Raw genomic sequence first — 23,542 nt, forward strand, 5'->3', positions numbered from 1 at the left:
CCCAAGAACAGTTTTACACTCAAGTCTCCATCAGTGAACATTGGATAAGTTCAACAAAACAGACTTCATGTGGAAACTGTAATGAATTTCCTGGTTACACAACTGCACTATTTGTCCATGTAGTACACAGTTATAGAAGGGAATGATTTATAATCGCACTATCCGTGTCACCCAGAAGAGGATGGGTTCCCTTTTGAGTCTGGTTCCTCTCAAGGTTTCTTCCTCATATCGTCTCAGGGAGTTTTTCCTCACCAGCGTCACCTCTGACTCGCTCATTAGGGATAAATTTATAAATGTAAAATTTATATCCCGAATTTATATATTTCTGTAAAGCTGCTTTGTGATGATGTCCATTGTTAAAAGCGCTATACAAATAAAATAGAAAATTAAAATTGAAAAATTGAAATATTCCGTTTTGATGTGCAGCTGGTCAGGATTTCACTGTGTTCTTGTTCTGATTTGTTTAAAATATCAAACAAGTTAAAAAGAAAGCAGAAAGTTCACTAAAGCATCGAGAATAATATTCACAAATGTTTCATGTCTAACACTCAGGCATAAAACTCCTTACCATGAGTAATGTTTCTGAAATTTATACGATGCTGCTCATTGGTGATCAGGGGGGAAAAGTGTTACAGTAATATAGACAGTAATTTTGTGATATTATTGTAAAAGATGATAAACGTTTTGTGATTATAATAATCGTGATTACACCACAGCGCTGCTGAATTCTGGATTCTGATTAGATTTTATTGTCTTATTAACTTCAAGAGAGAGAATAAAGAGAGGTTGATGAGGGAACGATTGTTTATAGCTGCTATAACGTAAGTGACAACAGGAGCTAACTAAATAGATAAAATGTATGATGCTGTGTTTATTAATAAATAAAAATTGTAATTGTTGACAGATTGCTGTGGTTTAAGAGGAATAAAACACTTGGGGTCGTGATGTTACAGGAAAATAATCAGCTAAAGGGTGATAACAGTAACTCGGCTTCATCACACCACACTGTTAGTGTTTTACTGTAACATAAACATACACTGTACACACTACAATATCTTTAGAATAACATTCCTAACATTCTAACAGGTTGAGAACTTTCAGAGCAGATGTTTAGTTTATCGTGAATATATGACACTGTATGTCAAGCTTGGAATCTCTGGAGCGAGACAGTAAATCCTGCAGAGCCGCATTCCACCAAAACAGGAAAAGTATTAAACCTACTCCTCCTCCTGCTCCTCGCTTGTCACGCAAACAAAAGCAAAAGCCACAGGACTAAAAACACCTCCACCTGAGAGCTACTGAAACACGGTAAGATTGATGTATTATATTTTATTAATGACGTTAGAGAGGTCTAATTTCTGATCTGAGAGTTCGATCTGAGGTGTCACCTCCTGAACCTGCTAATCATCGAGTCACACACTTTACAAAATACTCATTACCTCGTTATCTCTACTTCACATATACAGGCCTTAGAGATGGAGGGTTAACTCCCCCAGCACCTTTCACCTTATTTTAAAGAGAGTGCGTATAAACGACGAGCGAGAGTCACAGGTACGAAGAAAGATCAGAAAATAATACTATAAGATTTAAAAACAAATGTTAAGTCTGATTAAAGTCTGATTCTTTTCACTTTTAGGAATCTGGATTTTGAATTTTTCTCTATTTTAGAGCAAAGAAATAAAACTCACCTTAAAAACTGTAGCATAATTTTATTGAGTATATAAGAGAGAGAGAGAGAGAGAGAGAGAGAGTCTCAAACTTTTTTCACACCTTTAATCCAAAAAAAATCCACAGATCTACTGAGCACAGATTTACTTCACAAACAAAATCAAACTCTTTAAATATTATGCACATTTAAATAATGTGTACCATAATATACAGTAATACTTTTCTACTCACTTAACACAATTTTATTAAAATTATATAAAAAAGTTTACTTATATTAAAGTTGACATTATTTATCTGATCTATTTTTTAAAAATTTAATCAGATTTAATCAGTCAGCCTATAAATAATATCAAATTTATATAATGACAATTTTAATAAAAGTGTCTCTATTTAAAATGCTGAATTTGTTTTAACTGAAGATGATTATTTTTATTTGGAGATTACTGATATAAATAAGCCCAACAAATTCATAACAGTAAGAAATATATATAAATAAGTGTGTGTATGTGGATCTAAAGTACAAAGGGATGTACATTTTTAAATTAAAAAAAAAATTTAATTTAATTAAATGTACGCTTTTATTTTCTAGAAATGGAGTTGCCTGATGAAGATGCTGATGTGAGGTGAGACACTTTCACCTGCAGAGCTACACTTATAGTATTCAAAGATACGGCACATATAAAGTATCAGAATTATACACTTTCCTCTTTATATTGAATGATGAGCTGAGACGTGTTGTGTGTGTGAATTTTGCACGGCTAATGTAGCTAGCAATGGAAGTCATCTAGAATATGCTTTCCATAAACACATAAACACATCTTCATAAAGCATTTTGTCTCCCTGTGTAGCATGGTGGTGGTAGCATCATGTTCACAGTTACTCTGGTCGTCTTTACCTGGTTACTGACTTTTGGTGGATGCTTTCCTGCAGGCAGAGTCACAGTTATGTCGTATTATTTACATTTGTTATTAAGGGATTTAATGTTGCTCGGTAGGATATTCAAATTTGTGGATATTTTGTATAACCAAACCCTGAATGATACTTGTATTGATTCGTTCCGTGATCTTCGTGATGCTGTGTGTTTCTTCCAGGAACAGGTGTATTTATATTGAGATCATGTGACACTTTCATTACACACAGGCTGAGTCCATTCATCTAATCATGTGACTTCCGATACCAGTTTACATGCCAGGGTTTCACATTACCAGGGGTGAATAATTATGCAACACAGAGTAGATGGCAGTAATTCCCACATCAGCGTGTCTCCACAGCATCACTGAAGAACTGGATGTGGTGGGAGACTCATATTTACACTAAAGAGTTTTGGGTGAAACAGACTTCCATTACTTGTTAGCTACATTAGCCTCGTAGCTCCAGTGCAAAACTAAAACAAATATCTGACTCTAAACATGTTCTGGCTGATTGACAACATTTGGAATAAAATTATATTTTTTCCCAAACTGTGCCTGGTTTAACGTACACACTTTTCCCCCTAAAGCACCACAATGTGCAGGTCTCAGCCTGGAAGCAATGAGGCCAGAGCCAGTTCACGTTCTTTGGATACAGCTGAAGATTTTAAACGATCTGAAGAAAAGGGAAGGTAAATTATCTGTAAAAGAGCATTTACAGTCTGATGTACATTATTCTGAGTTATTTTTGCTTCTCAGCACATTATGAGTTATTTATTCATGTGGTACTGGGCATGTATAATAATTGGCTACAGGACATGGTGAAATGGTGAAATGTTGGATGATGTTTAAGAAAGTTTTATTTATGTAGAATGAAATGAATGGAAATTAGCTGAGTTCCAGATAACATTCCCTTTGTTCTCTCCTACACCACACCGCTGTACAGGTCCGGGTCTGTGAGTTCCAATAGGACTGACTCTACTTCAGATTACCCGCCTACTTTTGCTGATGACGACAGGTAAATCCAAACAGTTTATAATCCTGTGAAGTGATAAAATAATCTAATGATGGAATTACTCTTGCTGTCACCAAGTGTTTTATTCCTCTTATACAACAGCAAACAATTAAATTTTTTTATTTATTAAAGAAAAACACATCATACTTTTTAGCCACAAGATGTACAAAGATCAGCCATAACGTTAAAACCATTGACAGGTGAAGTTAATAACGTTACAATGGCACCTGTAAAGGGGTGGGATATATTAGGGAGCAAGTGAACAGTCAGTTCTCAAAGCTGATGTGTTGAAAGAAGGAAAAATCCCTAATGAGCAAGCCAGAGGTGACGGTCGTGAGGAAAAGCTCCCTTAGACAATATGACGAAGAAACCTTGAGAGGAACCAGACTCAAAACAGTACCTATCCTCATCTGAGTGATAACGGATAGTGCAAGTATAAATAAATCCCTTCTATAACTGTGTACTACATGGACAAAGACATGTCTGTTTTGTTGAACCTATCCACTGTCCACTGATCGAGCCCTGAGTGAAAACCTCTCACGGCATCCGCAGCAACAAAGCCACCGCAGCCATCACAGTACAACTCTCCATATGTGATCCCCAAGCCATTTCCATGGCCCCCAAGTGGCACCATCCCCAACAATCCCACTGATCTTCCGGCCGTCCATGTGGGGCGAGCAGCGAGCGAGCTCAACAGATGAGAACTCCAATCAGAAGTAGGGCATCAGGATGGGTCAGGCAAGTCTGGAGAGCGAAAGGGGTCAGGATCACTGGTATCTCAGGAGTAGCATGTGTAGCTCAACACAGAGAGAGGGAGAGAGGGAGAGAGAGAGAGAGGGAGAGATTGCTCGGTAAGCGTTTGTCCCGTAATGGTTAAGGACAATGTACTTCGCGTGCAAAGTGCAAGCAGGGACTCCAGCAAGACTAGCTAAGACAGCATAACTAAAAGGGAGAGCCAGAAGGTAACACAGACATGAGCGAGTCCTGGGACATAAAGCAGCAGCCACTCCACCATCAACTAACCTGAGTGAATGTGTGAGAGTGGGGGGGCGACAGCATCCAAACATCCCAGTTCACCACAACACTCTATGCCTGTGAAACCCACAAGATCTGCCCCTGTACCTAAGAAAAAACTATTCACAAAAGGCTTGACTAAACAAATATGTTTTCAGTCTAGACTTAAACACTGAGACTGTGTCTGAGTCCCGAACACTAACACTAAGGCTATTTCATAACTGTGGGGCTTTGTAAGAGAAAGCTCTACCCCCTGCTGTAGCCTTCACTATTCGAGGTACCAACAAATAGCCTGCACCTTTTGATCAAAGTAGGCATGACGGATCATAAAAGACAAAAGTTCGCTCAGGTCCTGCGGAGTGAGACCATTCTGTGCTTTATAGGTCAATAGTAGTGTTTTATAATAAATTAATGACATAAACTCCCAAACAAGTTACTTTCAGTTCAGATAGTAACACTGCAAAATGGGGAAAATGTGCATGGGGTGAATACTTATGCAACACAGAGTAGATGGCAGTAATTCCCACATCAGCGTGTCTCCACAGCATCACTGAAGAACTGGATGTGGTGGGAGACTCATATTTACACTAAAGAGTTTTGGGTGAAACAGACTTCCATTACTTGTTAGCTACATTATGTACACACAAGAGTTTTGGGTGAAACAGACTTCCATTACTTGTTAGCTACATTATGTACACACAAGAGTTTTGGGTGAAACAGACTTCCATTACTTGTTAGCTACATTAGCCTCGTAGCTCCACTGTAAAACTGAAGCAAATGTCTGACACTAAAAATGTTCTGGTTGATTGACTACATTTGGACTAAAATTGTATTTTTTGCCCAAACTGTGCCTGGTTTAACGTACACACTTTTTCCTCCTAAAGCACCACAATGTGCAGGTCTCAGCCTGGAAGCAAAGAGGCCAGAGCCAGTTCACGCTCTTTGGATACATCTGTTAATTTTAAACGATCTGAAGAAAAGGGAAGGTAAATTATCTGTAAAAGAGCATTTACAGTCTGATGTACATTATTCTGAGTTATTTTTGCTTCTCAGCACATTATGAGTTATTTATTCATGTGGTACTGGGCATGTATAATAATTTGCTACAGGACATGGTGAAATGGTGAAATATTGGATGAAAAACACATCATACTTTATTTGCTATACACCGATCAGCCATAACATTAAAACCATTGACAGGTGAAGTGAATAACGTTACAATGGCACCTGTAAAGGGGTGGGATATATTAGGCGGCAAGTGAACAGTCAGTTCTCAAAGTTGATGTGTTGAAAGCAGGAAAAATGCCCAATGAAAAAGCCAGAGGTGACGGTGGTGAGGAAAAGCTCCCTGAGACAATATGACGAAGAAACCTTGAGAGCAACCAGACTCAAAACAGTACCTATCCTCATCTGAGTGATAACGGATAGTGCAAGTATAAATAAATCCCTTCTATAACTGTGTAGTACATGGACAAAGACATGTCTGTTTTTTTAACCTATCCACTGTCCACTGATGGAGAGCTGAGTGCAAAACTGCTCAAGGCATCCGCAGCCACAAAGCCACCACAGCAATCACAGTCCCAAGCCATCACAGTACAACTCTCCATATGAGATCCCCAAGGAATTTCCCTGGCCCCCAAGTGGCACCATCCCCAGCAATCTCACTGATCTTCCGGCCGTCCATGTAGCAGCAGCGAGCGATCTCCAACTGATGAGAACTCCAATCAGAAGTAGGGCATCAGGATGGATCAGGCAGGTCCGGAGAGCGAAAGGGGTCAGGATCACTGGTATCTCAGGAGTAGCATGTGTAGCTCGACACAGAGAGAGAGAGAGAGATTATCAGGTATGCTAATTGTCCCGTAATGGTTAAGGACAATGTACTTTGCGTGCAGAGTAAAAGCAGGGACTCCGGCAAGACTAGCTAAGACAGCGTAACTAAAAGGGAGAGCCAGAAGGTAACACAGACATGAGGGCACCCTGGGACATAAAGCTCCAGCCACTCCACCATCAACACACCTGAGTGAGTGTGTGCGAGTGGGGGGGGCGACAGCATCCAAACATCCCAGTTCACCACAACACTCTATGCCTGTGAAACCCTACAGATCTGCTCCTGTACCTAAGAAAAAACTATTCACAAAAGGCTTGACTAAACAAATATGTTTTCAGCCGAGACTTAAACACTGAGACTGTGTCTGAGCCCCGAACACTAACACTAAGGCTATTTCATAACTGTGGGACTTTGTAAGAGAAAGCTCTACCCCCTGCTGTAGCCTTCACTATTTGAAGGTACCAAAAAATAGCCTGCACCTTTTGCTCAAAGTAGGCATGACGGATCATAAAAGACAAAAGTTCGCTCAGGTCCTGCGGAGTGAGACCATTCTGTGCTTTATAGGTCAATAGTAGTGTTTTATAATAAATTAATGACATAAACTCCCAAACAAGTTACTTTCAGTTCAGATAGTAACACTGCAAAATGGGCAAAATGTGCATGGGGTGAATACTTATGCAGCACAGAGTAGATGGCAGTAATTTCCACATCAGCGTGTCTCCATAGCATCACTGAAGAACTGGATGTGGTGGGAGACTCATATTTACACTAAAGAGTTTTGGGTGAAACAGACTTCCATTACTTGTTAGCCTCGTAGCTCCACTGTAAAACTGAAGCAAATGTCTGACACTAAAAATGTTCTGGTTGATTGACTACATTTGGACTAAAATTGTATTTTTTGCCCAAACTGTGCCTGGTTTAACATACACACTTTTTCCCCCTAAAGCACCACAATGTGCAGGTCTCAGCCTGGAAGCAATGAGGCCAGAGCCAGTTCACGCTCTTTGGATACATCTGTTAATTTTAAACGATCTGAAGAAAAGGGAAGGTAAATTATCTGTAAAAGAGCATTTACAGTCTGATGTACATTATTCTGAGTTATTTTTGCTTCTCAGCACATTATGAGTTATTTATTCATGTGGTACTGGGCATGTATAATAATTTGCTACAGGACATGGTGAAATGGTGAAATATTGGATGATGTTTAAGAAAGTTTTATTTATGTAGAATGAAATTAATAGAAATTAGCTGAGTTCCAGATAACATTCCCTTTGTTCTCTCCTACACCACACCACTGTACAGGTCCGGGTCTGTGAGTTGCAATAGGACTGACTCTACTTCAGATTACCCGCCTACTTTTGCTGATGACAACAGGTAAAACCGAACAGTTTATAATCCTGTGAAGTGATAAAATATTCTAATGATGGAATTGCTCTTACTGTCCCCAAGTGTTTTATTCCTCTTATACAACAGCAAATAATTACATTTTTTAAAATTTATTAAAGAAAAACACATCATACTTTATTTGCTATACACCGATCAGCCATAACGTTAATACCACTGAGAGGTGAAGTTAATAACGTTACAATGGCACCTGTAAAGGGGTGGGATATATTAGGCAGCAAGTGAACAGTCCGTTCTCAAAGTTGATGTGTTGAAAGCAGGAAAAATGCCTAATGAGCAAGCCAGAGGTGACGGTCGTGAGGAAAAGCTCCCTGAGACAATATGAGTAAGATCCCTTGAGAGGAACCAGCCTCAAAACAGTACCTATCCTCATCTGAGTGATAACGGATAGTGCAAGTATAAAAAATCCCTTCTATAACTGTGTACTATATGGACAAAGACAAGTCTGTTTTGTTGAACCTATCCACTGTCCACTGATGGAGAGCTGAGTGCAAAACTGCTGACAGCATCCACAGCCACAAAGCCACCACAGCAATTATAGTCCTAAGCCATCACAGTACAACTGCCCATATGAGATCCCCAAGGAATTGCCACGGCCTCAAGCGGCACCATCCCCAGCAATCCAACTGATCTTCCGGCCGTCCATCCGTCCATGTAGCAGCAGCGAGCGATCTCCAACTGATGAGAACTCCAATCAGAAGTAGGGCATCAGGATGGATCAGGCAGGTCCGGAGAGCAGAAGGGGTCAGGATCACTGGTATCTCAGGAGTAGCATGTGTAGCTCAACAGAGGGAGAGAGAGACAGAGAGAGAGAGAGACAGAGAGGGAGAGACAGAGACAGACGGAGAGAGAGAGACGGGGAGAGAGAGAGAGAGACAGAGAGCGAGAGAGAGAAAGACAGAGAAAGACGGAGAGAGAGACAGAGAGAGAGACGGGGGAGAGACGGGGGGAGAGAGAGAGAGAGAGAGAGAGAGAAAGACAGACAGAGAAAGGGAGAGATTGCTCGGTAAGCGTTTGTCCCGTAATGGTTAAGGACAATGTACTTCGCGTGCAGAGTGCAAGCAGGGACTCCAGCAAGACTAGCTAAGACAGCATAACTGAAAGGGAGAGCCAGAAGGTAACACAGACATGAGGGCACCCTGGGACATAAAGCTCCAGCCACTCCACTGTCAACTAACCTGAGTGAACATGTGAGAGTGGGGGGGGGGTGACATCATCCAAACATCCCAGTTCACTACAACACTCTATGCCTGTGAACCCACCAGATCTGCTCCTGTACCTAAGAAACTATTCACTAAAGGCTTGACTAAACAAATATGTGTTCAGTCTAGACTGAAACACTGAGACTGTGTCTGAGTCCCGAACATTAACTGGTAGGCTGTTCCACAGTTGTGGGGCTTTGTAAGAGAAAGCTCTACCCCCTGCTGTAGCCCTCGCTATTCAAGGTACCAACAAATAGCCTGCACCTTTTGCTCAAAGTAGGCATGATGGATCATAAAAGACCAAAAGTTCGCTCAGGTACTGCAGCTTGAGACCATTCTGTGCTTTGTAGGTCAATAGTAGTATTTTATAATAAATTAATGATATAAACTCCCAAACAAGTTACTTTCAGTTCAAATTGTAACACTGCAAAATGGGGAAAATGTGCACGGGGTGAATACTTATGCAACACAGAGTAGATAGCAGTAATTCCCACATCAGCGTGTCTCCATAGCATCACTGAAGAACTGGATGTGGTGGGAGACTCATATTTACACTAAAGAGTTTTGGGTGAAACAGACTTCCATTACTTGTTAGCTACATTAACCTCGTAGCTCCAGTGCAAAACTAAAACAAATATCTGACTCTAAACATGTTCTGGCTGATTGACAACATTTGGAATAAAATTATATTTTTTCCCCAAACTGTTCCTGGTTTAACGTACACACTTTTCCCCCTAAAGCACCACAATGTGCAGGTCTCAGCCTGGAAGCAATGAGGCCAGAGCCAGTTCACGCTCTTTGGATACAGCTGAAAATTTTAAACGATCTGAAGAAAAGGGAAGGTAAATTATCTATAAAAGAGCATTTACAGTCTGATGTACATTATTCTGAGTTATTTTTGCTTCTCAGCACATTATGAGTCATTTATTCATGTGGTACTGGGCATGTATAATAATTTGCTACAGGACATGGTGAAATGGTGAAATATTGGATGATGTTTAAGAAAGTTTTATTTATGTAGAATGAAATTAATAGAAATTAGCTGAGTTCCAGATAACATTCCCTTTGTTCTCTTATACACCACACCGCTGTACAGGTCCGGGTCTGTGAGTTCCAATAGGACTGACTCTACTTCAGATTACCCGCCTACTTTTGCTGATGACGACAGGTAAAACTGAACAGTTTATAATCCTGTGAAGTGATAAAATAATCTAATGATGGAATTACTCTTACTGTCACCAAGTGTTTCATTCCTCTTATACAACAGCAAACAATTAAATTTTTTTATTTATTGAAGAAAAACACATCATACTTTTTATCCACAAGATGTACAACGATCAGCCATAATGTTAAAACCATTGACAGGTGAAGTTAATAACGTTACAATGGCACCTGTAAAGGGGTGGGATATATTAGGCGGCAAGTGAACAGTCAGTTCTCAAAGTTGATGTGTTGAAAGCAGGAAAAATGCCCAATGAGCAAGCCAGAGGTGACGGTGGTGAGGAAAAGCTCCCTGAGACAATATGACGAAGAAACCTTGAGAGCAACCAGACTCAAAACAGTACCTATCCTCATCTGAGTGATAACGGATAGTGCAAGTATAAATAAATCCCTTCTATAACTGTGTAGTACATGGACAAAGACAAGTCTGTTTTTTTAACCTATCCACTGTCCACTGATGGAGAGCTGTGTGCAAAACTGCTCAAGGCATCCGCAGCCACAAAGCCACCACAGCAATCACAGTCCCAAGCCATCACAGTACAACTCTCCATATGAGATCCCCAAGCCATTTCCCTGGCCCCCAAGTGGCACCATCCCCAGCAATCTCACTGATCTTCCGGCCGTCCATGTAGCAGCAGCGAGCGATCTCCAACTGATGAGAACTCCAATCAGAAGTAGGGCATCAGGATGGATCAGGCAGATCCGGAGAGCGAAAGGGGTCAGGATCACTGGTATCTCAGGAGTAGCATGTGTAGCTCGACAGAGACAGAGAGAGAGAGAGATTATCAGGTATGCTAATTGTCCCGTAATGGTTAAGGACAATGTACTTTGCGTGCAGAGTAAAAGCAGGGACTCCGGCAAGACTAGCTAAGACAGCATAACTAAAAGGGAGAGCCAGAAGGTAACACAGACATGAGGGCACCCTGGGACATAAAGCAGCAGCCACTCCACCATCAACACACCTGAGTGAGTGTGTGCGAGTGGGGGGGGGCGACAGCATCCAAACATCCCAGTTCACCACAACACTCTATGCCTGTGAAACCCTACAGATCTGCTCCTTTACCTAAGAAAAAACTATTCACAAAAGGCTTGACTAAACAAATATGTTTTCAGCCGAGACTTAAACACTGAGACTGTGTCTGAGCCCCGAACACTAACACTAAGGCTATTTCATAACTGTGGGACTTTGTAAGAGAAAGCTCTACCCCCTGCTGTAGCCTTCACTATTTGAAGGTACCAAAAAATAGCCTGCACCTTTTGCTCAAAGTAGGCATGACGGATCATAAAAGACAAAAGTTCGCTCAGGTACTGCAGCTTGAGACCATTCTGTGCTTTATAGGTCAATAGTAGTGTTTTATAATAAATTAATGACGTAAACTCCCAAACAAGTTACTTTCAGTTCAGATAGTAACACTGTAAAATGGGGAAAATGTGCATGGGGTGAATACTTATGCAGCACAGAGTAGATGGCAGTAATTTCCACATCAGCGTGTCTCCACAGCATCACTGAAGAACTGGATGTGGTGGGAGACTCATATTTACACTAAAGAGTTTTGGGTGAAACAGACTTCCATTACTTGTTAGCCTCGTAGCTCCACTGTAAAACTGAAGCAAATGTCTGACACTAAAAATGTTCTGGTTGATTGACTACATTTGGACTAAAATTGTATTTTTTGCCCAAACTGTGCCTGGTTTAACGTACACACTTTTTCCTCCTAAAGCACCACAATGTGCAGGTCTCAGCCTGGAAGCAAAGAGGCCAGAGCCAGTTCACGTTCTTTGGATACATCTGTTAATTTTAAACGATCTGAAGAAAAGGGAAGGTAAATTATCTGTAAAAGAGCATTTACAGTCTGATGTACATTATTCTGAGTTATTTTTGCTTCTCAGCACATTATGAGTTATTTATTCATGTGGTACTGGGCATGTATAATAATTTGCTACAGGACATGGTGAAATGGTGAAATATTGGATGATGTTTAAGAAAGTTTTATTTATGTAGAATGAAATGAATAGAAATTAGCTGAGTTCCAGATAACATTCCCTTTGTTCTCTCCTACACCACACCGCTGTACAGGTCCGGGTCTGTGAGTTCCAATAGGACTGACTCTACTTCAGATTACCCGCCTACTTTTGCTGATGACAACAGGTAAAACTGAACAGTTTATAATCCTGTGAAGTGATAAAATAATCTAATGATGGAATTACTCTTACTGTCCCCAAGTGTTTTATTCCTCTTATACAACAGCAAATAATTACATTTTTTAAAATTTATTAAAGAAAAACACATCATACTTTATTTGCTATACACCGATCAGCCATAACGTTAATACCACTGAGAGGTGAAGTTAATAACGTTACAATGGCACCTGTAAAGGGGTGGGATATATTAGGCAGCAAGTGAACAGTCCGTTCTCAAAGTTGATGTGTTGAAAGCAGAAAAAATGCCTAATGAGCAAGCCAGAGGTGACGGTGGTGAGGAAATACTCCCTGAGACAATATGAGTAAGATCCCTTGAGAGGAACCAGACTCAAAACAGTACCTATCCTCATCTGAGTGATAACGGATAGTGCAAGTATAAAAAAATCCCTTCTATATCTGTGTACTGTATGGACAAAGACAAGTCTGTTTTGTTGAACCTATCCACTGTCCACTGATCGAGAGCTGAGTGCAAAACTGCTGACAGCATCCGCAGCCACAAAGCCACCACAGCAATTATAGTCCTAAGCCATCACAGTACAACTGCCCATATGAGATCCCCAAGGAATTTCCACGGCCTCAAGCGGCACCATCCCCAGCAATCCAACTGATCTTCTGGCCGTCCATCCGTCCATGTAGCAGCAGCGAGCGATCTCCAACTGGTGAGAACTCCAATCAGAAGTAGGGCATCAGGATGGATCAGGCAGGTCCGGAGAGCAGAAGGGGTCAGGATCACTGGTATCTCAGGAGTAGCATGTGTAGCTCAACAGAGGGAGAGAGAGACAGAGAGAGAGAGAGAGACGGAGAGGGAGAGACGGAGACAGACGGAGAGAGAGAGACAGAGAGCGCGAGAGAGAAAGACAGAGAAAGACGGAGAGAGAGACAGAGAGAGAGACGGGGGGAGAGAGAGAGAGAGAGAAAGACAGAGAAAGGGAGAGATTGCTCGGTAAGCGTTTGTCCCGTAATGGTTAAGGACAATGTACTTCGCGTGCAGAGTAAAAGCAGGGACTCCAGCAAGACTAGCTAAGACAGCATAACTAAAAGGGAGAGCCAGAAGGTAACACAGACATGAGGGCACCCTGGGACATAAAGCTCCAGCCACTCCACTGTCAACTAACCTGAGTGAATGTGTGAGAGTGGGCGGGTGACATCATCCAAACATCCCAGTTCACCACAACACTCTATGCCTGTGAACCCACAAGATCTGCTCCTGTGCCTAAGAAACTATTCACTAAAGGCTTGACTAAACAAATATGTGTTCAGTCTAGACTGAAACACTGAGACTGTGTCTGAGTCCCGAACATTAACTGGTAGGCTGTTCCACAGTTGTGGGGCTTTGTAAGAGAAAGCTCTACCCCCTGCTGTAGCCTTCGCTATTCAAGGTACCAACAAATAGCCTGCACCTTTTGATCAAAGTAGGCATGACGGACCATAAAAGACCAAAAGTTCGCTCAGGTACTGCAGCTTGAGACCATTCTGTGCTTTGAAGAACTGGATGTGGTGGGAGACTCATATTTACACTAAAGAGTTTTGGGTGAAACAGACTTCCATTACTTGCTAACCTCGTAGCGCCACTGTAAAACTGAAGCAAATATCTAACACCAAAAATGTTCTGGCTGCTTGACTACATTTGGACTAAAATTATATTTTTTCCCCAAACTGTTCCTGGTTTAACGTACACACTTTTTCCTCCTAAAGCACCACAATGTGCAGGTCTCAGCCTGGAAGCAAAGAGGCCAGAGCCAGTTCACGCTCTTTGGATACATCTGTTAATTTTAAAGGATCAGAACAAAAGAGAAGGTGAATCATCTGTAAAAGAGCATTTACAGTCTGATGTATATTATTCTGAGTTACATCTTTGCTTCTCAGCATGTTATGAGTCATTTATTCATGTGGTACTGGGCATGTATAATAATTTGCTACAGGACATGGTCAAATGGTGAAATGTTAGTTAATGTTTAAGAAAGCTTTATTTATGTATAATGAAATTAATAGAAATTAGCTGAGTTCCAGATAACTTTCCCTTTGTTCTCTCCTACACCACACCGCTGTACAGGTCCGGGTCTGTGAGGTCCAATACGAGTGTCGGTTCTTCAGATTTAATGCCTGAACCTCAGGATGAAGACATCAGGTAAAACTGAACAATTTATAATCCTGTGGAGTGATAAAATATTCTAATGATGGAATTACTGTTACTGTCCCCAAGTGTTTCTTTCCTCTTATACCACAGAAATTTGCCAATTACAATTTTTAATACTTATAAAAGAAAAACACATCATACTTTTTATCCATAAGATGTACACCGATCAGCCATAACGTTAAAACCACTGACAGGCAAATTGAATAACACTGATTATCTCATTACAATGGCACCCATCAAGGGGTGGGGTATATATCAGGCAGCAAGTGAACAGTCGGTTCTCAAAGTGGATGTGGTAGAAACAGGAAAAATGGGCAAGCGTAAGGATCTGAGTGACGTTGACAAGGGCCAAATTGTGCTGGATAGGCAACTGGGTCAGAGCATCTCCAAAACAGCATGTCTTGTGGGGTGTTCCTGGTATGCAGTGGTTAGTACCTACCAAAGGTGGTCTAAGGAAGGACAACTGGTGAACCAGCGACAGGGTCATGGGCACCTAAGGCTCATTAATGCATGTGGCAAGCGTAGACTAGCCTGTCTGGTCCGATACCACAGAAGACCTAAGGCCAGCCACTCCACCATCAACAAACCTGAATGAATGCGTGAGAGTTGGGGGCGTGACAGCATCCAAACATCCCAGTTCACCATAACACTCTATGCCTGTGAACCCTACAGATCTGCTCCTTTACCTAAGAAAAAACTATTCACAAAAGGCTTGACTAAACAAATATGTTTTCAGCCTAGACTTAAACACTGAGACTGTGTCTGAGTCCCGAACACTAACACTAAGGCTATTTCATAACTGTGGGGCTTTGTAAGAGAAAGCTCTACCCCCTGCTGTAGCCTTCGCTATTCGAGGTACCAACAAATAGCCTGCACCTTTTGATCAAAGTAGGCGTGGCGGATCATAAAAGACCAAAAGTTCGCTCAGGTACTTCGGCTTGAGACCATTCTGTGCTTTGTAGGTCAATAGTAGTATTTTATAATAAATTAATGACATAAACTCCCAAACAAGTTATTTTCAGTTCAAATTGTAACACCGCAAAATGTGGAAAATGTGCAAGGGGTGAATACTTATGCAACACAGAGTAGATGGCAGTAATTCCCACATCAGCGTGTCTGCACGATATCACTGAAGAACTGTATGTGGTGGGAGACTCATATTTACACTAAAGAGTTTTGGGTGAAACAGACTTCCTTTACTTGTTAGCTACATTAGCCTTGTAGCTCCAGTACAAAAATGAAGCAAATATCTGACACCAAAAATGTTCTGGCTGCTTCACTACATTCAGAGTAAAATTATATTTTTCCCCAAACTGTGCCTGGTTTAATGTACAAACTTTTCCTCCTAAAGCACCACGATGTGCAGGTCTCAGCCTGGAAGCAATATGGCCAGAGCCAGTTCACGCTCTTTGGATTCAGTTGGTAAATTTAAAGGATTTGAAGAAATGAGAAGGTAAATCATCTGTAAAAGAGCATTTACAGTCTGATGTACATTAATATGAGTTACATCTTTGCTTCTCAGCACATTATGAGTCATTTATTCATGTGGTACTGGGCATGTATAATAATTTGCTACAGGACATGGTGAAATGGTGAAATGTTAGATGATGTTTAAGAAAGCTTTATTTATGCAGAATTAAATGAATAGAAATTAACTGAGTTCCAGATAAGTTTCACTTTGTTCTCTCCTACACCGCACTGGTGTACAGGTCCGGGTCTGTGAGGTCCAATAGGAGTGTCGCTTCTTCAGATTTACTGCCCGAACCTCTTGATGATGACGACAGGTAAAACCGAACAGTTTATAAACCTGTGACGTGATAAAATAATCTAATGATGGAATTACTGTTAAAAAAAATTTTATGTATTAAAGAAAAACACATCATACTTTTTATCCACAAGATATACACCGATCAGCCATAACGTTAAAACCACTGACAGGTGAAGTGAATAACATGGATTATCTCGTTACAATGGCACCTGTCAAGGGGTAGTATATATTAGGCAAAAGCGAGCTTGTTATACGTATTCCAAACAAAACAAAAACAGAAGGGCTTGTGAAAATGAAACCAAGGAGGAACTAAAAGCAGACTCTGCGAGGCGGAGTCTGCAAAGCGTGGTGTAAAATGTCACTAGTGTAAAAACAACAACCAGCTCACCTCTTACTACCTAGCACTGAATTATACCGATCATGTGACTTCTGATGGCAATTTAGGGATTTTACATTACCAGAGGTGAATACTTATGCAATCACAACTTTTCCATTTCTTTATTTGTAAATAATCTTTCTAAATGTATTGATTTTTGCACTCTGTATCAATATTATGGACTATTTTATATAAATTCATGACATAAAATGTTACTTTCAGTTCAGATTGTAACACTGCAATATGTGAAAAATGTGCATGGGGTGAATACTTATGCAACACAGAGTAGATGGCAGTAATTCCCACATCAGCATGTCTGCATGACATCACTGAAGAACTGGATGTGGTGGGAGACTCATATTTACACTAAAGAGTTTTGGGTGAAACAGACTTCCTTTACTTGTTAGCTACATTAGCCTTGTAGCTCCAGTACAAAAATGAAGCAAATATCTGACACCAAAAATGTTCTGGCTGATTGACTACATTCAGAGTAAAATTATATTTTTCCCCAAACTGTGCCTGGTTTAATGTACAAACTTTTCCTCCTAAAGCACCACGATGTGCAGGTCTCAGCCTGGAGGCAATATGGCCAGAGCCAGTTCACGCTCTTTGGATTCAGCTGGTAAATTTAAAGAAATGAGAAGGTAAATCATCTGTAAAAGAGCATTTACAGTCTGATGTACATTAATATGAGTTACATCTTTGCTTCTCAGCACATTATGAGTCATTTATTCATGTTGTACTAGGGCATGTATAATAATTTGCTACAGGACATGGTCAAATGGTGAAATGCTGGATGATGTTTAAAAAAGCTTTATTTATGTAGAATTAAATGATTTAATGATAACTTTCACTTTGTTCTCTCTGTGAGATCCAATAGGTGTTTGTCTACTTCAGAGTACCCGCCTCCTCTTGATGATGACGACAGGTAAAACCAAACAGTTAATAATCCTGTGAAGTGATAAAATAATATTATGATGGAATTACTCTTACTGTCCCCAAGTGTTTTATTCCTCTTATACCACAACAATTTGCCAGTTACATTTTTTTTGTAGAGCAAACAGGGAGAAGAAACAGAAGCAAAATCACAAAGTAAAGATTAAAGTGTTGGACTCATGATCACCAGGTTGGAAAGCGAGCTCAAAACTAAGGAGGAACTAAAAGCATAAACTTAATTATGAAGCGTTGAATCTTAAATTAATAGTAAACTTAGGAATGCCAGGTTAAACACCTCTGACTGCTCGTTACAGGGAGCTGACCAGAAAACAAAGGTTTTTTGTATTGTTTTTTTAAAGAGATGGAACTGGAGAACATGATAGGGTGGTTAAGTTGACAAGGCAAATGTAGAGGAAAGGCTAGAGAATAGCTCTAGTTTCAAAATACCCAAAACACCAAGCAAGTCTTTTGTCAGAACTCTGAAACAAAGACTGAGCGCAGAGAGTCTGCGTGCTCTGCTTAAGTAGCCAGGTGGACAGGTGTAGCTCATTGCTCCTGATTATTTCAGAGGGGTTCTCTGCCACCTTCTGGTGGCCAAAGGCAGCCTAGCCAATGATACAGCACAGACTGGGCTGTTACAACAAGATCCATCCTGATAATCAATTATACAATATATTGCAATATTCAGCAATAACATTTCTGAAAAAATGAAGAAGTAGTGCTGTTGTGTTGTCTGCAAACTCCTCTGTCCTGAAGATGTTGGAAAACTTAAAGTTACAGCTTTACCTCTGACTGTTACAAAGCGCTGACACTGGAGACTCCTTCCATACATGTTAACTAAACCTCTCTTTACTTTAAGAAAACTTCACATAGCCACAGTTTTTTAAAATCTGTTTGTTATCAGTGGAGAATCCGCTGTACACGTCCCTGTGAACGAGCTGTTACTATAGAAACAATAACGTATTAGAACGAGCGCATTAATATAAACCTGTGATTTGCAGCTGCACTACTGTCAGAGCTGCAGTTCTAAAAAATTTATCACAACCTTCTGACCAATCACAATCCAGAATAAAGTGTATCACGGATGTTTGCTGGTGTTTAGCAAGTGGCTTCTTTTGTTTCTTACGCTGTACAGGCCGAAGTCTCCGAGCACCAAGTCCCAAACGAGTGAGAGCTCTGTGAATCCATCTGCTGTCTTTACTTTTTTCCTCTGGACTTTTGCACTTAAAGTCAAATAAGAAAATTCTGTAAAATAGTACAATACTGAGTGACGTTGTGGTGTGATGAAGTGTAGTTACTGTTACTACCCTGAAATTTAACATTTTCCTATAACAGCACAAACATTGTGTGTTTTATTTCTCTTATACTACAGCCATTTGTCAGTGTTACTGATGTGGGGAATTTGAATGCTAATGTTTAAGTTGGACAAATCCAGTGTAACTGCTCTCTGTTTTATCTTCATGATAAAAACTCCTAAATTCATTTAGTTCCATCTTTATTGAAACATGTTAAATGTTAAATCTCCTCATTACCTCGAGCTCACTGTGAAGAACGTGTGTGTTTATGTGAGCCCGTTTTCTGCATGAGCTGATTTCTGGATCGCGCTGATTGATGACGTGAGCAGAACGTAGTGAATTTCTTTAATAGCAGGTCTAGCGTTAGAGGATCTTCATCGTATAATCTGACACAGAGACACAGAGTTTATTGTATAGAAGTTTATTGTATGAGGAATCATCTTAAAAGACTACAAAATACCTAACAATTGTGCTTATGATATTTTGGCTAATGAAAAAAAAGGTCAGTATTTAATTATCATCAGGATTCAGCTCATGTAGGTCCAAGAGAGACAGCCGTAAAATCTGAGATTAAAGTCATGTTCTATATAATGTTTATTAATGTGCTGAATTACCACAACACTTTTTAGCCCAACAATTAACACTAATTAATTTTTATGCTATACAGAATGAGTGATCATTCGGGTTGTAGTGAGTCAGATGAGTGTGACCCAAGGTAAGTCATCATGCTTACACTATGCTATATTTTTCTTATAAGTACTCATATATATGTTTAGTTCCACCTTTAGCAGAAAAAACAATAAATAAAACGGATTAAACAATTATCCAATGAATGATTTAATCTTTTGATTTCAGGTCACCCTCACTAGTGACTAGCAAAGACTCTGGGATATCTACCTCGACAGGCTTCTCCTCTTTGTCCGTCAGTAGAGAACCAGGGCTGAGTCCTCAGTTGGCAGGACCTGACGATGTGGCGTGCGACTTGTGCAAAGGAACGAAATTAAAAGCCTGGAAGTCGTGCTTGACTTGCGTTCGTTCCTTCTGCGAGCAGCACGTTAGGGATCACTACAAATACAAATTGATGCAACAACATCAGCTGGTGGAGGTGTCCGAAGATCTGGATGTATATAAGGAGAATGCTAAGCTGAAGCAGATTATCAGGGACACGAATGAGGAGAACCGGGTGCTGAGAGAGGAAATAAACTCCTTGAAATACGGCAACAGCATGCCGAAGCTTCCTGCGTACGTCTGTAAAGGAAAAACACCCACAGCAGGTGAGAGAGAAATGATCAAATACTGTTTATATACAGAGAGAAATAAATATGGATAAATGAAGAAGGAACTTCTCTCCTCCCAGCCGATGTGATTTTGGATCCAGAGACAGCTCACCGCACACTCGTCCTCTCCCAAGACGGTAAACGAGTGCGATTGGGCCAAAAATCTAAAGTCAATCCTGGGCCTCAGAGGTTCGACAGGTGGGAATGTGTGCTCGCTAAAAAAGGCTTCAGCTCAGGACGACATTACTGGCAGGTACGTACACACCTGCACTCATAATTACAACAGTTCCCAGTCACTCATCACCATTGTTCCTGACGACCAATCACTGATCACTATTGTTCCTGATGACCAATCACTGATCACTATTGTTCCTGATGACCATTGTTCAAATTATGCAAATTATCCTTATAGACCTATTAGAATTGGATTTGTTTATCAGGGGGACATCTGTACTAAATTTTTTACACATCTCCTCAGTGTTAAAATGACCACAGGAGGAGCGAGTTTCTAGCAGGTTGTATCTTCTACGAACCTGGATGTTTGCGTCACGCGGTCATATGATCACACTCCATTCACAACATGAGACAAGACACTGGCTCTTATTGCAGTTTAGGGAGAAACAAAGTTCCAGCAACAATTTGAAAATACAATAAAACAATCACAAAATCATCCATTTTTTTTTTTTCCATTTAGCATCTCGGGAAGTGTTTAATATCTGGGGGAGAGTCACTGATATGCATGCTACAAGACTGAATACGGCAAACTCTCTTTTTTTTCCCAAACCTGAGGCGTAGAAAATCACAGACGTGCATCCAGACTAAAATTATCAGGCGTCCAATGACTTTGGCAAAACCCAGTAGGTAATAACGAGCTGTTATTCTGATACGGCTGATCAGTACAGGAATAAAATCACAGAGGAGCTCCTGTAAAATAGAAAATTACCCCAGAACCACATGTACATTTCATCCTGTCCGAATAGGGCTTGTGACGTCATCTGGTGACTTCTAACGTTTTTTTTGTTTGTTTTTTTTAGCATGCTACTTTCCCCTGAAAAGACTTTGTGCAACATTGCTCCTCAGTCTTTTCCAGGATCTAAAATAATTGTTTAGAGTAAAATATAAATTTAGTACTACAGTCTATTATCAGATTGGCAGGCTATGAGCACTATAATATCTGAGCATGTGTGCTGCAGGTGGAGGTGAATAAGGAGTTTACGATCGGCGTGATGAAGAGTTCTGCTCAGAGGAATGGTCGTTTCGCCTTCGCTCCCTTTCAGGGCTACTGGTGCATCTTCCACTTCTGGCTCTCATTCTCGGCCCTGGAAAATCACGTGGTTCGACTTCCCATCAACTCTGTGCCCAAAGTGTTAGGCGTGTGTGTGGATGTTGACGAGAAGTGGGTGACGTTTTACAACGGCGAGACCAAAGATCAAATCTACACCTTCAAAGACATGAAGCTGGAACCCGGAGATAAGATCTACCCCATCTTCCGCACAGTGGAGAGATCCATGGACCTTCAGATTAACACCGTGAAAGATTTGTTAAAGAATTTGTGAAAGAATTTGTTACTTATTTAGATGCTTCACAAAGTGAGGTCTCGTGGCAAAGAAAAATACAAAGTTATAAAACTGTGAAAACAAACACTAAGACGTACAACAGATTTAAGACCCAATCGGAGTCCTGGTGCTTTATGTAGAAGGACATGCGAGATCTCTTCCGGTTCCGCTGGTTTGTTGAGGATATTTGTTGATTCCTCAGTGAGCTTTGGTAGATTGATATTGTTGAGGAGGCACCAGGGATGGAAAATACGTGAGTAATCGTACTTTGTTACTGTACTTAAGTACTCATTACTGTACATACTGTAAGTACTCAAAGATTTGTATTTTACTCACGCATTGTTGAAATTGGATACTTGCACTTCATTCTGACCTTCAGAGTGCTTGTTCCAAATTTCAGATGCTTTAATATTCTTTTTTTCTATTTTTTACACATGCACCATTAGGTGGTGGAGGCATTATTTTTTTCAGGTTGACTGTCGGTTTATCTGAGATTCTCCTTACCACAATATCTCAAGAACGAGTAGATTCATATATCATCACAACCAGCGGATAACCTGATTATATTTTGGAATTGATCCAAACATGGTCAAGGTCACAGCAAGGTCAAATGATGTTGGCGGTGACGGTAACAAGTTCTAGCTGTTTCTTAGTGAGATATTATCCTTTGCTGGAGCGAATGAGATGTTTCATTTGCCTCCCATGTAAAAATGAAATATCGCTCTTTAAAATTTGTCATTACATTTAAAAAAGTATGTTAAGTTGACCGCAAGTTTGTTAAATCAGCTAGTTAAGTTTTGTAAATTAGCTAGTTAATTTCTGTGTAAGCGTAATATTTTCCTTATGACTTTTTTCACCTGTTAAAATGTTTATTTTTTTACTCTTACTTAGAGTAATTGAGTATCTTTAAATGTAAATAGTTTTGATTTTCTACTTTTACATTTTAACTGAATAAGACTTTGACGCACAGTTTTATTGAAGTGCAGTTTCTCTCTTGTTCTTCTACCCCTGGGAGATGCTGATATCTTCTGACTCCAGGGCTTTGTGTGATGAGTGTACAGAAGGTTCTAAATATTTATCTATACTAATCTTCTTTGTGTGGTTTTTGCTTTGTTGTTTTTTTCTTGATTCCATTTAATGAAGTTAACTAGAATTTTTCTCTGAAGTCATTACTATATTTAATGGTTTTATCTTTGGAGTAGAAATGGAGTATTTTTTTTTTTACTTACATGTACACTGGATTTCCCACAGCAGTGTTGGTGGAGTTTGTGGAGAACCATTTATCTCCAGGAAGGATGCCCATTCTCTTATGATTAAGCCCTGATGAAGAAGCCAATCACTGCCAAGTGCAAAACGGACATGAATCGTTTTATTCTTTCTGTTTACTGTCAGTTCTGTGCCTTGATTCCCTCTAAATCTGAGTTAATAACTGTATTAAAGTCGGCACGGATTATAACCGGAGAAGCAGGACATATTTGCAATGGCTGTAGCTCTGCTGCTGATGGAGATGTTTATTATAATGTCTCTGGTGTGTGAATGAGATTTGTCTTCATGGATCACTATGCCTCTTAATTTTGGAGATTTTGTTCGGAGATTAAACAGTGGGCTCTGTAGTTTTTTTTTTTTTTTTTTTTTTTATAGGAAGCTTGTAGATGTGTTTAATGTAGCATGATTTGAAGTTATTTTGATGTTCGATGCTATTTAAGTAGGGATGTGTTGGAAAGATTTAGTCTGG

The 23,542-nt window shown here is 40.2% G+C and overlaps 1 protein-coding gene across 8 annotated transcripts; it reads left to right on the forward strand.

The window, feature by feature from the left end:
• The first annotated feature begins 1,220 nt into the window (after positions 1 to 1,220).
• LOC113546114 (dentin sialophosphoprotein-like) lies at positions 1,221 to 23,522 on the forward strand. Of its 8 annotated transcripts, none has more exons than XM_034306883.2 (22): positions 1,222 to 1,308; positions 1,467 to 1,551; positions 2,258 to 2,291; positions 3,167 to 3,268; positions 3,523 to 3,594; positions 5,490 to 5,591; positions 7,380 to 7,481; positions 7,736 to 7,807; positions 9,780 to 9,881; positions 10,136 to 10,207; positions 11,982 to 12,083; positions 12,338 to 12,409; positions 14,158 to 14,259; positions 14,516 to 14,590; positions 15,951 to 16,052; positions 16,309 to 16,383; positions 17,295 to 17,387; positions 17,615 to 17,671; positions 19,642 to 19,689; positions 19,830 to 20,248; positions 20,332 to 20,504; positions 21,445 to 23,522. In XM_034306883.2, the coding sequence occupies exons 3-22, from the start codon at positions 2,260 to 2,262 to the stop codon at positions 21,805 to 21,807; spliced, it is 2,337 nt and encodes a 778-aa protein (XP_034162774.2). In that variant the 5' UTR covers positions 1,222 to 1,308; positions 1,467 to 1,551; positions 2,258 to 2,259; the 3' UTR covers positions 21,808 to 23,522. The 8 variants fall into 8 exon arrangements, with proteins under 8 accessions (XP_053092247.1, XP_053092246.1, XP_034162774.2 ...); XM_053236270.1 differs by having other exon boundaries at positions 17,624 to 17,671; XM_053236272.1 differs by lacking the exon at positions 12,338 to 12,409 and having other exon boundaries at positions 1,221 to 1,308.
• The last annotated feature ends 20 nt before the right edge of the window (positions 23,523 to 23,542 follow it).

This window comes from Pangasianodon hypophthalmus, chromosome 8 (assembly GCF_027358585.1).
Source record: "Pangasianodon hypophthalmus isolate fPanHyp1 chromosome 8, fPanHyp1.pri, whole genome shotgun sequence".
Taxonomy (NCBI): Eukaryota; Metazoa; Chordata; class Actinopteri; order Siluriformes; family Pangasiidae; genus Pangasianodon; species Pangasianodon hypophthalmus.